Source organism: Notothenia coriiceps, unplaced genomic scaffold, assembly GCF_000735185.1.
Source record: "Notothenia coriiceps isolate Sejong01 unplaced genomic scaffold, NC01 NC01_scaffold00015798, whole genome shotgun sequence".
NCBI lineage: Eukaryota > Metazoa > Chordata > Actinopteri > Perciformes > Nototheniidae > Notothenia > Notothenia coriiceps.
The window spans coordinates 332,133-345,094 of NW_011348499.1; the positions used below are offsets into that span (position 1 = coordinate 332,133).

The 12,962-nt window shown below is 41.6% G+C and overlaps 1 protein-coding gene across 1 annotated transcript in view; it reads right to left on the reverse strand.

The window, feature by feature from the left end:
* Window positions 1-2,072: 2,072 nt before the first annotated feature.
* The window catches only part of lrba (LPS-responsive vesicle trafficking, beach and anchor containing), a 192,058-nt gene continuing 181,168 nt past the window's right edge, over window positions 2,073-12,962 (reverse strand). Inside the window, 4 exon segments of the mRNA XM_010775549.1 lie at window positions 2,073-3,318; window positions 4,992-5,143; window positions 8,609-8,805; window positions 9,225-9,326. Coding sequence (XP_010773851.1) covers window positions 3,228-3,318; window positions 4,992-5,143; window positions 8,609-8,805; window positions 9,225-9,326 — 542 coding nt within the window. The 3' untranslated portion in view covers window positions 2,073-3,227.

Consider the following 12,962-nt stretch of genomic DNA (forward strand, 5'->3'; position numbering starts at 1 on the left):
ACGGTAACTCCAATGCGACCCCTCGCTCCTTTTATTTCCACGCGTCAGTAAACATGGAGTATTTCCAGTAGCTGTAAACTGAGCCAGTGACTGCTGTCCCTTTCTCTGTCCCTCTTATCCAACTCCTGTTCAGAGACACATGTTCTCTCAGTGTGTTTGTGATTGTATATATGTTTGTATTTATTAATGGAGGATGAGGAGAAAGGGAATGAAGCTGAGTGGTTTGTGTTTAGAAGTCATGCATTACTGTTTAACTTAATGTGAATTATTTTGTTTATTTATCGTTATCCCATTTTGACTTGCCTGTGGCTCTTTTGTGAATAGCTTTCCATGACCACCACACAACTGCTTTAGAAAGAGACGGTAGAGTAATACTACATTAAAGTATATCAGCATATTAAATGTCTGAACGTATAGCCTAGCGTCTTGTAGTGCAACCCGGTTGTAACCACCATCAGTTTGTGACAGCCCCCCCTCATATGGTAACCACAGCTTTTCCTATAAAGTGTTACAGTACATTACAGTAGGTTGACAACATGTAGTTAATGTCCGCAGAGGTTCCTGACTTTTTGGCTTGAAACACCTAAACATGCACGTGTCTACTTGTGACCCCTTGTTATGAGTTCTCTGCTTTTGGGCCACTCCTACCAAAGATTCAAATGATTTGTATTCGAATACATTTCAAGGCCTAAAAATTATTCTTCTTGCAAAAGGTAAATATCAGGATAAAACATTAAGATATTTTTAGTTGCTTTCCAATCCTGCTAATCATCTCCAAACCCCTCAGGTTTATCTTGTGACCCCCCAGATATCATACAATATGAGGTTTATGTCACCACCACAATACAATGGAGGATTTGTATTGTGTTTGTGGGGCCTGCAAGATTATTTTTAATAATACAGATTACAATTATTTGTAGTGAGATACCAGGACACAACATGGAAATGTAATTTTCAATAATACTGATATGAATAAAACTCTCCACCTCCAATGCATTAGAGTCAGAGCTGTACTTATTTTAAAGAGAAACATATCTAAAAAACAAACTCATGTCCGGATAACGCTGAAAATAACTCTGCCAGTATGTCTTGCTTTGTTTTACAGAAGTCAGTTTGGAAAATTAATTTGTGCATCAACTCTAACTCATGCTGACATGCATCAACGTACTGTTTGTATTATTTCATGAGAACACTAGTTGTACATATTGTGAAGAACTTTATTTGTCCACCTGAAACTTGAAGGTGTGTATTCCCGACGTGTGTCTGAGCATTTAATGGCCATCAATTTGATTTAAAAAAACAGCTGTACATAAAAATAGATCCGTTAGACATAAAACCATATATAATATTTTTGTTTGAATGAACTGGGATTTTCAAAACTAGAATGCTTTCTGCTGCAACTTAAACACAGAGAAGATGTTTATAGTTATAACTAACAGACAGCGCTGCACTGTGTATTAAAATAAGTCGACCCTGTTTTTCCAAATACTCGCACAGTGGTTTAGATTTGTTGGATTTATGTGAATGAATGTGTTGTCAAGGTGACGGCTGTGCCTGACCACTTGCTAACAGCTCATGACTTAATAATGCCATCATCAAAACCAGCCCAGCTGAACGATGGGGTTTAAGTTAAGTGTTTTTGTCGTGTACCCGTGTTAAACTGCGCTAGTAGGGCTAACTCCTTTATCTCTTCAGGACTCCCGGCTGCATGCATACACTTCCTGCCTCCCTTTAAGACAGAAACCCTCTCACACACACACAGTCAAGTTGGTACATTTAGCTTCCTCTTATGTATATGTGGGTAAAGGATTTTCATATGCCGTTTGTAAAGGGAAACATTTGTATGAAAAGACAGTTTTAAAAACAGGTTTATCATCTGTGTCAAACTGCAGAAATGGTTTGTATTCGGCAAAGAGTGGCTGCTTTTAATGTCCCACTGTTTTGAAACGGAAGAAAGGCAAACGATGCAATAAAGACTTCAAATTAATGAATGTTTGTTTGTGAATATGTGTGTGTCCAGAAGGTGGCCACTAGAGGGCGCTATGCAGTCTTCAATGTGAGAAATACACTCATTCAAGTTATAAAATTCCATTTTATTGTCAGAACTCGGCACACAAAACACTCAAATTATTGCAAAAATAATGTTGGTTGATAGATAACAGTAGTTCTCATTTAACTGTAGTTTCAAACCACATCAAAGCGCAAACTTTAAAGGAATGTTCCCCTGAAATCTAAAGGATACAAGTGGACGTTTCATTTAGTGAAGACCAAAGGAATGCCATTTTAGTGCTGAATCATATCTTAACATAATCACTCATCCTGTGATGAAAGAGAAAAGTCCTTCCTGTCATTGAACGTCTCACTCTGCTGTCAGCTGCTTCGGAGACATGACTCAAAGAAGACTTTACAGATGATTTTAGTGATCTCTCGTTACTCAGGCTTTCACAAACAATGATCAAGATTCCCATTTTAAAAAAAGATTTTAAGATAGAAAAAAAAGATTCACTTTTTGCTTCTTCAGTCATTGTAGAAAGAAAAATCAAAGCACAATCCTGGACATGGTTTCCTGACATCCTTCTTTATCTTGAACATCACTGGATGGGAAGTTTAGACAGTATTAAATTAAGTGATACATCTGCACTGATATGTTTTAAGTGTGTAGTGAGCCATGCACAATCTCTTAGCAAGCACAGAGGTACAGAGGAAATGTTAAATATGGAGGACATACATTTAAACAGAATATATATATGTATGTATATTCCTTCTTTGTTTATCCTTCTATCCAATACATTTATTATTTATTCAAACACTTCAAATCTAACGGCAGTTTTGCCAAAAAAGAAGTTAAAACGTGAATGACAGCTTAATAATTATTCCCCACATACACACCTACAGAAAGAAAGATAATCACTCACCCTAAAGTACACAAATATTTGGATTTTTTAAGTAAAGAGAAAAGGTTCTCACTAGCTCCCAACAAATCCCGCCTTAGTTTTCCGGAGGAGATGAAAATAGACTCTTACAGCTAAAAATAGATTTGTTTTAACCGTACAGTAACATAACCCCCACCCTGTGAATTATAGGAAAGTTTCTATCTGATCTACAAAATATAGCAATGCCCTTTTTAAAAATAGTTTTGATTTTTTTACTTAAACAGGACAGTTTTTGTTTTCTTCTTTCATTAAGATACATTCAGGGTACAGACAGAGCCTTTGAGAAGTTCTCTCTCAGTAGCGGGTCTGGTACTCGTGGTGCCATCTGTTGAAGTCGTTGTAGAAGAGCACGATGCTTCCAGAGGACATGCCGGTGATGATGCACCTGAGAGGAGTCAGGAGGGGACATCAGGAGTCAGAAGGGAACATCAGGAGGAGAGGAGGGGACATCAGGAGTCAGAAGGGAACATCAGGAGGAGAGGAGGGGACATCAGGAGGAGAGGAGGGGACATCAAGAGGGGACATCAGGAGTCAGAAGGGAACATCAGGAGGAGAGGAGGGGACATCAGGAGGAGAGGAGGGGACATCAGGAGTCAGAAGGGAACATCAGGAGGAGAGGAGGGGACATCAGGAGAAGAGGAGAGGAGGGGACATCAGGAGGAGAGGAGGGGACATCGGGAGGAGAGGAGGGGACATCAAGAGGGGACATCAGGAGTCAGAAGGGAACATCAGGAGTCAGAAGGGAACATCAGGAGGAGAGGAGGGGACATCAGGAGAAGAGGAGAGGAGGGGACATCAAGAGGGGACATCAGGAGGAGAGGAGGGAACATCAGGAGGAGAGGAGGGGACATCAGGAGGAGAGGAGGGGACATCAGGAGGAGAGGAGGGAACATCAGGAGAAGAGGAGGGGACATCAGGAGAAGAGGAGGGGACATCAGGAGGAGAGGAGGGGACATCAGGAGTCAGAAGGGAACATCAGGAGGAGAGGAGAGGAGGGAACATCAGGAGAAGAGGAGAGGACATCAGGAGGAGACATCAGGAGGAGAGGAGGGGACATCAGGAGAAGAGGAGGGGACATCAGGAGGAGAGGAGAGGACATCAGGAGTAGAGGAGGGGACATCAGGAGGAGAGGAGAGGAGGGAACATCAGGAGGAGAGGAGGGGACATCAGGAGGAGAGGAGGGGACATCAGGAGGAGAGGAGAGGAGGGGACATCAGGAGGAGAGGAGAGGAGGGACATCAGGAGGAGAGGAGGGGACATCAGGAGGAGAGGAGAGGAGGGAACATCAGGAGGTTTATTTGTTTCAAAGTGAGTTTTTTTCATTTGAAGTTCATTTAATGCTAAATCATGAGCCACATGTAAACGTTTTTGGTGTGTAGGGAGTGGTGGTGAAACGTTGTATAATATGAATCCGTAACTAACATTATCGATGATTAATCTTCTGTTAATGGACTCATAAATTAATAATTTCAGTCCTCAATAAATACAAGTACATTTCACTTAAATGCTTTTGACGCTGATTTTATCAATATTTTGAATGCTGGAGTTTTATTACGATTTGACTTGGAGTGGAGTGGTTACTTTTTAGCTTAGAAGAGATACGTTGCTTTTTCAAAAAAGTGCTGTAGGAAGGTTCCCTTTTATTAGAGCCAGGCTAATATTATCTAAGAGTAAACATTTGAGTACCAGAGTATAAATCGGATGATAAGTATTTAGAAATGAGGGTAAGGGTTATTCTGAAAAAGAAACTGTGACGAGAAAAAAGTTTGTTCACAAGGGAGGAATGACAAATATATTTTTAGATGGTTAATTTTACAACTTTTTCCACTACTACATCTACAGCACATTTGACTCACTATAACAATCTTTAAAATAACACATTTAAGGGATCTAAATCTAATCATTATGCATCAAGTCTTTTGTAGTCTTAAATATTAAGTTTTTATTGGCCTTAAAAATCTCCTGTTGGCCAGGCTTCATATTCTGTGTGTGTGTGTGTGTGTGTGTGTGTGTGTGTGTGTGTGTGTGTGTGTGTGCGTGCGTGCGTGCGTGCGTTACCTTTGGTCATGGGACATGGTCATAGAGCGGATTCCTGCGTCGCAGCCTGGGTACGTGAACAGCTGTTTGAAGTTGTGGACCTGCCAGACGGAGACCACGCCTCCGTCTCCGCCCGTCAGCAGGTACTGGCCGTCCCGACTCAGGTACATGGCCTGGCAAAGGAAGGACAGAGGATACGCTTATTATTCAATTTTGAATGAGCTGAGAGTTGCATGTTCTGGTGTTGGGACATTCCAAACATTACAGCTTTTAAAAATATGTCAGATTTAATGTAGTGTTCCAATGCATGCAGTCCAGTGTGAGAAGAGTTCATATCCTGCCTTTGATCATCTGTTACCTGTCCTTAAACGCTTAAAATAAAGCCCTCACAGCAAAGCTCTTCACTGTCGAACCACATGCATAAATAGTCTCAGAATAGGACTGGAGGTCTGGGACCAGTTTGTCTCTTTATGTCAGAGTAAAGCTCATACAGCGAGGTCATGTGATCCCACAAAAGATCCCAGGTCAGCACCGCTCTCCTGAGGGGCTTTCTGTACGCAGACCCTGACTGGCAACAAAGATGGCTCCCCACAGTGAGGCTCGGAGATTTACTCGTCTCATCTGCTTTTCCTGCAAACTGTAACAGCTGAATGGTTCCCCCGGGGGATCTGGCGAACACAAATCAAGCCTCGCGTTGGAGTTTATTAAGAGCGCAGTGCATAGCGGAGGCTCAAACTGAAGGAGTCAGGAGCATCAATCAGAGAGAAACCTAGCCGATGAAATGACGAGGCAGAATGTGAGTTCTGAAAGCAGCAAGTGACACTAATTCAGAGTTTTTCTCGTTTGTGGGTTTTACGACACAGAGTTTGGTTGTGGCCGCTTTGCAGTGATTCAGCAGGAGACACTTCAATCATCAGCAGCATGTGTGTTGAATCAGGCTCACGTTAAATGGGGAAAATGAAACTTAAACTGAAGTCATTTTCAGGAACTTGACTTGGTAAAGAAAAGATAAATAACCCTTCAAGAGCGATACACAGTGGACGGACGTAGAAACAGTGCAGCCTAAATTAACCAAATGTTTTGTATAGAAAGTCTTTGTGGAATTTCCTACCACACTGGGAATTACATGAGCTCTGTTTCTCATTCTCATTACGCACGCACTTCAGATGGGCACAACACTTGCACTCACTCACACACACACACAGGGAAACACAAAACAAGACACACACAGATGCGTCGCATGCTGCTCTCTGGCGGGAGGACTGGAGAATCAATCCCTCCTGTTAGATCATCCTCCAGGACGGCTGGGAATGGAGCATGACCGAGTGCAGCGCTGCTCTGATTGGTGTGGGTCTGTTTCGTGTGTACTGTAATTGTCTTGTGTATCAACATTCAGAGTTAATCTGACACAACAATAAAGACGATGCTCAACTCAGCCTGGTATGACCAATGCAGTTAAATTGGAGTACAGAGCAAATGAGGGCATAAGAATAATACGATCCATTATAAAAATTGACTTTTTTTTTTTTTAACGTAAAGCCGTAATTCCATTTTAGGCCACTTGGGAGCAGCAGAAGAAGATAAAATCACAAAACTGACATATCATCAACTTAACATGGTAAACATGCTAACAAAGCACTCGGCTAACACAAACCAGCACACATAACATTCGTTTTCATGTGGAGAAGTTCTAACATCCACCTGATGAGTGTAAATCCAATATTTATGTAAAGGTTGGCTCTTCTTTGCTTTTAACCATCTCCTGGTGAAATAACTGCTTCTTTAGCTGCTAAATGCTTCACCTTCTTCACTAGCTGCTCACTATGTCTGCTGTTTGATTCAAGGGAAAGTAAAACAATTGCCTGATGTGGCTGTGGGTAAAAGCTGAGTGGATCAAAACAATACGTAGAAAGACATTAAACCGCTCTGTAGAGCCGAGCCGCTCTCCCAGCAGCCCCTCTAACGTTACCTGAAGTCATTTAATCCTCTGTTAATATGAAGCTATTCACTAGCACAGCTTTAAATCCGATATATGTTTTTAATAAGCAGCCGCATCGAGTCATTCCTTGAGCAGATGACATACTACATAGTAAAGAAAGAGGGAAGATAAGAGCTGTTTACCAGGGCCTGTGTTATATTAATGTACCTGTGTATGTACTAATGGAGTCCATGACCTTATGCAGCCCAGCAGGAGGCCGAGCGCTGGCAGACATGTCAGCCAGGCCAGGTAGGAGGCTGCAGACAGGCTCTATAAATCAGCCACTGGGCGGTCAAATAAGATGGCCGATGGCTCTGTGGGAGCCAAGATGGCTACTCGGGCTCGGGTGACAAAAAAAATGACTGCAGCAGCTACACATGCACTTTTAATGCCCATCTTTCGGGGAACAGTGGGTGGATTTTGGGGCTGGAGAAGGTAACAAAGTTTAATTTATGGTGCTGTTAATCCCCCTGTTACACAGACCAAGGCAGGGGGAAAAACTGCTGGAATGGTTACACTGCCTGAGTTATACTAGTACTTAAAAGACTGTAATCCATTCAGTATGGCTTCTGTCACTCGATGCTGCTATTAGACTAGGATGCCGACTGTTAGCCTGTCATCTAACCTCTGACTCCAGAATACATTTACAGTGCAAACACCCTCTCTCTTCCTCAGTGTTCCTCTCCTGCTCTAAGTGGATACTGCAGGCCAGGACAAACACTTATTTATCCTGGAGTCACACCGAGCTGAGGCTCTGAGGAGATTGATTCTGGTATGTACATGAGCGCACTAAATACTACAGCGTCAGACCAGGGGGGGTTGAGACTCTCACGGCCTCACTCCGAGATGTTAGGATTTTCCTAATGCCATCTGACATGGCTGGAATTTACAACAGCAGAGAGTGGGCAGCGGTCCACATTGTTCCTAAGTCCCAGCTTCACCGCTTCAGAGGGAACGCTGGGAAACTCTACAAGCTTCTAAAAGCATCATTAGTTTCTGTTAAAGACACAATAAAATATTCTGCAACCTGCAAACTGAACACTTGCAACTTTCCCCGTGATGTTAACACAATCCATCAGCATTTGTCTGTGTGTGCTCGTTAATCACGACTTGTACGAGTTATATATTTGTGGCTTTGTGCAGCAGCGGCTGGCAGGTTAGGAGCTCCAGAGGTCTGCTAATGGGAAACAGGCGTGCGGCTGTCTGTCAGAGCTAGCTTACATTTCCCAGGCCAAACCGGAAACAAAGGGTCATGAAACCAAAGGCAGTAGCCGCTATCTTGTGTCACTCTAACCACGAGGGAGGAAATGTGGGAAACGGGGAATGTGTCGTCTTGTGCTGCAGGGTAGTTAATGGTGTTGGTGTCCAGAGCTGACCACTCCTCTGGAATGTTCTCTACCAACGACGCCGACGCAATCTGACCTGACAACTGGGCTGCGGATCAAAAGGACCATTTCCTCTGCTGTGTGCGTGTGAAAGGGAATAAAAGGGATGTGAAGCCGCACTTTGCCCCCAGGCGTGCAGACCCTTACCTTCCTCGAATGTGAAACCCTAAGAAAGCCTTTAATCAGTGAGAGGACATTTCACCCTGATGTGGTGCAGACACACATGTGCTAATGCACTTTCACATGCGCGCTCACGCCAGTATTATGTTTCCCACCTTGATGCTGTCTTCCACCTCCATGTGTCTGAGCAGTTTGCCGTTGACACTGAAGTTACAAAACTGCCCCTTCTCGTAGTAGATCATGCAGTGTCCCTCGGTGGAGGACTGGATGAGACGAGGCCTCAGGCAGCGCTCGGGGCCCTCCAGGGTCCGCAGCAGGTCCCCATTCATGGAATGGATCAGACAAGGACCCTCTGAACAAACACAAGACAAAAAGACAAGTTAGAAAAGCAGACAATTTACATTAGTCAGTGTCTTTTGTTGTTACATTTTAACATATATTTTGGAATGGAGCTGCTAATATTACTTAACTAATAAATCAATTACATGAACATTATAGCCAGCAACTTTGATAATGGATTCCTTTTGAAAGTAATTTTGCATGGAAAAATTATAAAATGTGATTTCAGGCTCTAAAATATGGAGTTTCCTGCTTTTATCTTGTTCTAAATATCATGTTAAAATTAACGTATGTTGGTTTTGGCGTTTGAAGACAAAAACATTTTTAATGGATAAATCCAGACAATATTCTCCAGAATAATGGATGGTGAAAATAATTGTTAGTCGCAGCCCTAATTTGGACATATTATTAAAGACAGACAGACGGGCTCACCTTTGCAGCCGCTGATGACGAGACCCAGCTCTGCACACACACTCGCACACGTCACTTCGCAGTCATGGCCCGTCAAGATGGCCCTCGGTGTGGTAAACTCTGCTAGAATAGACAAACAAAGTAGGGTTTGTACTGTACTGTATATAAAAGGCAGACGTAAAAAAAATAAAAAAATACTAGTTTCGGTCACTAGAGGGAGAAAAATGTAAAAAAAAACCTGTTGTAGCCAACCATATGAAAACACAGACAAACTACAATGTATGAAATAAATAAGTTGTTATTATTCCATCATAAAGGAAATGTGTTTTTTGTTTGAATGTATTTTAACTGTAGCTTGTATCAGAGGTTTGAGCCTGTTACCCTGCACATGCTTTCACTCTCTCATTCTAGCACTTGTCACTCTCCGCCTCTCCTTATCTTTAAACCTTTTCCCCCCCTCACTGCCTTCACTAGATCCAGATGTTTCTGCGAGAGCAAGTTATAGTCCAAGTCATGAAGATTGTGTGATTTTGTTTTGGTTTGAGCTGTCTGAGTGAGAGACAAAACATAACAGCTCCTTATTTCTCCTCTGTCTCCTCTGTCTGCAAGAAGATGCATAAAAGCATGGAGTTTCTATTCATTCTATTTTATAACACATTTCAGGCAGAAACTATAGGTGAACATTTGATAATTGTGCTAAAATGTTACATGGATGACGAAGTGTCTTTGGTGTAACACAGAGCCCATTCAATAAGTGACCTGGCGTTTGGAGGTCATGAGATTTCATGTCCCTTTGAGGGGGTCTCGACTTTAAGTGACCCCAACCTCTTTGCAATCTCAGTTCAAGTTCAGCTTGAAACAAACTTGTCATTTTAATGATGGCCTACTTTATTCTTCCTGTTGTTACTTGTATGTTTTTCTTGTGTTTTTTGTAGCCGTGTGACACAATTATTTCAAACATATTTGTGTTTCAACCATCAACGGCTCCACAGCAATGCAGTTAAAGTAAAATAGTTTCCAATAAAGCAAACCTCGTAATTTAAGTACTTTTGAAAAGTGTAGTTTATTGCTGACATGGCCAAACTATTTAGTTTCCTAATTCAATTATATGACATAAAACTCAACACAGGTTCTCTAATAAGACAGAGAGGTTCTCCCCCGAAGCTAGAGCTACTGTTAAAGCTTAAATTAGATTTAGCAGAAGGACCTCTTACAGACCATACTGCTGCTCACTGAACCCTCTTGTAAAAAAGTTAACTAGAGGACAAGCTGAACAGTCATAGAGTCACGTATAAAGACGACATCAGCACTTTCAAAAACTTGAATAATAAAAAGAGTACAGTATAACAGATTATAATGGGATACAATCAATAGCAAATATTTTGTTTGTGCGATAAAATATATATTAAAAAATGAAACTTTGTACTTATAAGTGAAATCACATTTGAGTAAAGTCAGTTGATTGTTTCATCTCCCTACACCTGGCTCTCCTAAACTCTGGTCACACGTGGCACGGCAGCCTAAACATCTACATTTCATTTAGTTAACTGCTTTTAGTGACTTTGAGGATGTTAGCCAAACTCATGACCTACAAGCCTTTGGATTAAAGCATGATGTGGGATTCTGCTCAGAGGAGATCAATAAAGCTGATATATTGGTGTATCAGTTAACCTCGCTAAGCCTCGACGTGCCATTTGGTTTGAATTAGCGCCACATCTGATTACAATCTTATACCTGTATATGACTAACGCTGGGACACTGAGGAGGGTATCAGCTATCTACACGTGTGTGTGTGTGTGTGTGTGTGTGTGTGTGTGTACCAAAAAGCCAGCTACTTGTGGATCCGGTTCAAAGTCGGTAACTTGCCAGATATCTACACCTACCTCTTTTTTTGGCAAAAGTAACATAAAAAGCATTCAGCTAACTGTAAATAAGTATTTTCAGGTTTGATAAGATGAAGATAAACATATACATGTAGCTGCACATTTGTTCTTCTGGAAACTACTGTCTCTAATCACAAAACAATAATTTACAATTAAAAAATTAAACATTGGTGCTAATTTTACAGAAACATAATATTTCAATCTTTTGTCTATTCATTAAAAACAATAGATATAGAGTATAATTTACAGTACATCACTTAATAGAGGTCTCATTGAACTGCTCTCCACTCTGTGAGCAGCAGGTGGCGCTGGTGTCTGTGAAATATCTCTGCTGCAGTTCAGATGACAACATGTGCCTGCAGCAGGAAACAAGTGTGCATAGGTCAATGTGTACATGTGCATATCAGCCAATCAGAGGCATTTGCGTCAAGCTTATGAAGTGTGCAGGATGTTCCCGGCATTATGCATGAGGAGGAATGTGTGTGTGTACGCATGTGCTCTCATTCAAGACTTTATCTTGAAAGTGTTTCGTTTTTGGAAGAGGTATAAAGAAAAAGTCTGCTGTCTTTATGTATTCTGTGAGTGTGTGTGTGTGTGTGTGTCTGTGTGTCTGTGTGTGTTGTAAAGCTTCATGTCTAGGGGTGCTTGTGGTGTGGGGCAATGGAGCATCACATTGTGGTGGTGATGGGCTGGATGACGACTGCTTTGTCTGCTGCTGTAGCTGCAGTGTGGAAACCACACACACACACACACACACACACACACACACACACACACACACACACACACACACACACACACACACACACACACACACACACACACACATTGGTGCGTTGAAGAAAACCTCTTTTTGACATGTAATAACTCCATAAATCAATCAACATACATTGGATTCTTAGAACTTTTGTAGTTGAATTGTTATACTTAAAATATGAATGACAATACGGATGTGAGTCAGCTGATTTAAATCCTCATCTAACCTCCCAACATGCATTGTTCTTCTATAAGGAATTTCAGCTTTGAGGATGATTAAAATGAGGCTCTAAGGAAGCCATTTTGTTTCTGAATAATAAGCTGATCATCATTCATTTAAAAGTAGCTTTTCTTTGTTGCCATTTTGCTAATTTTGATTAAAACGAAAGCAAAACAAAAGAGAAAAACAGGCTTAAAAGATGATAGCAGAGAATGAAATGATGATGATGTGTTTAGCTTCATTTTTTCTATTTTTGAAAATCCCACTGAATTAACTTGTGGGGAAACAAATAGTTTTCTTGATTCCAACATCCCACATCAGCGTGTATGAGGTAAGTGACACACAGTCATCCATGCTGTCTCCAAAATAAAAACCCAATGTGGCTTATTAACCAAATCACAATTTGTCATAAATTTCAGCCCATTTGTAATGGATCACTTAACAACATGTACGCCTATCTAAGCTGACCAAATTAGCACGGAGCAGGCTCAGGGCTGAGCAATGCGTGTGCGATGCTTTGATCATGGCTGATGCCATATGTTATGGTAACGTAAGAGAGGCCCATGACATTTTTCACTTTTATCGACTAGTGTGACCCCGTGGCCCTCAGATGGTGGTGAACTTTCATGTGCTGGCCGACGACCCCCAACATCACATTTAACGTCTCTAAGTGGCCCTCACTTTCACTCACATTAAAGACAGATTCTCACACTCACCATACCTGGTCTCACAGAAAAGAAAAAACACACACACACACACACACACACACACACACACACACACACACACACACACACACACACACACACACACACACACACACACACACACACACACACACACACAATATCTGGTCTCACAGAAAACTCTCACACAATCTCAAACACATTATCGAAAGCT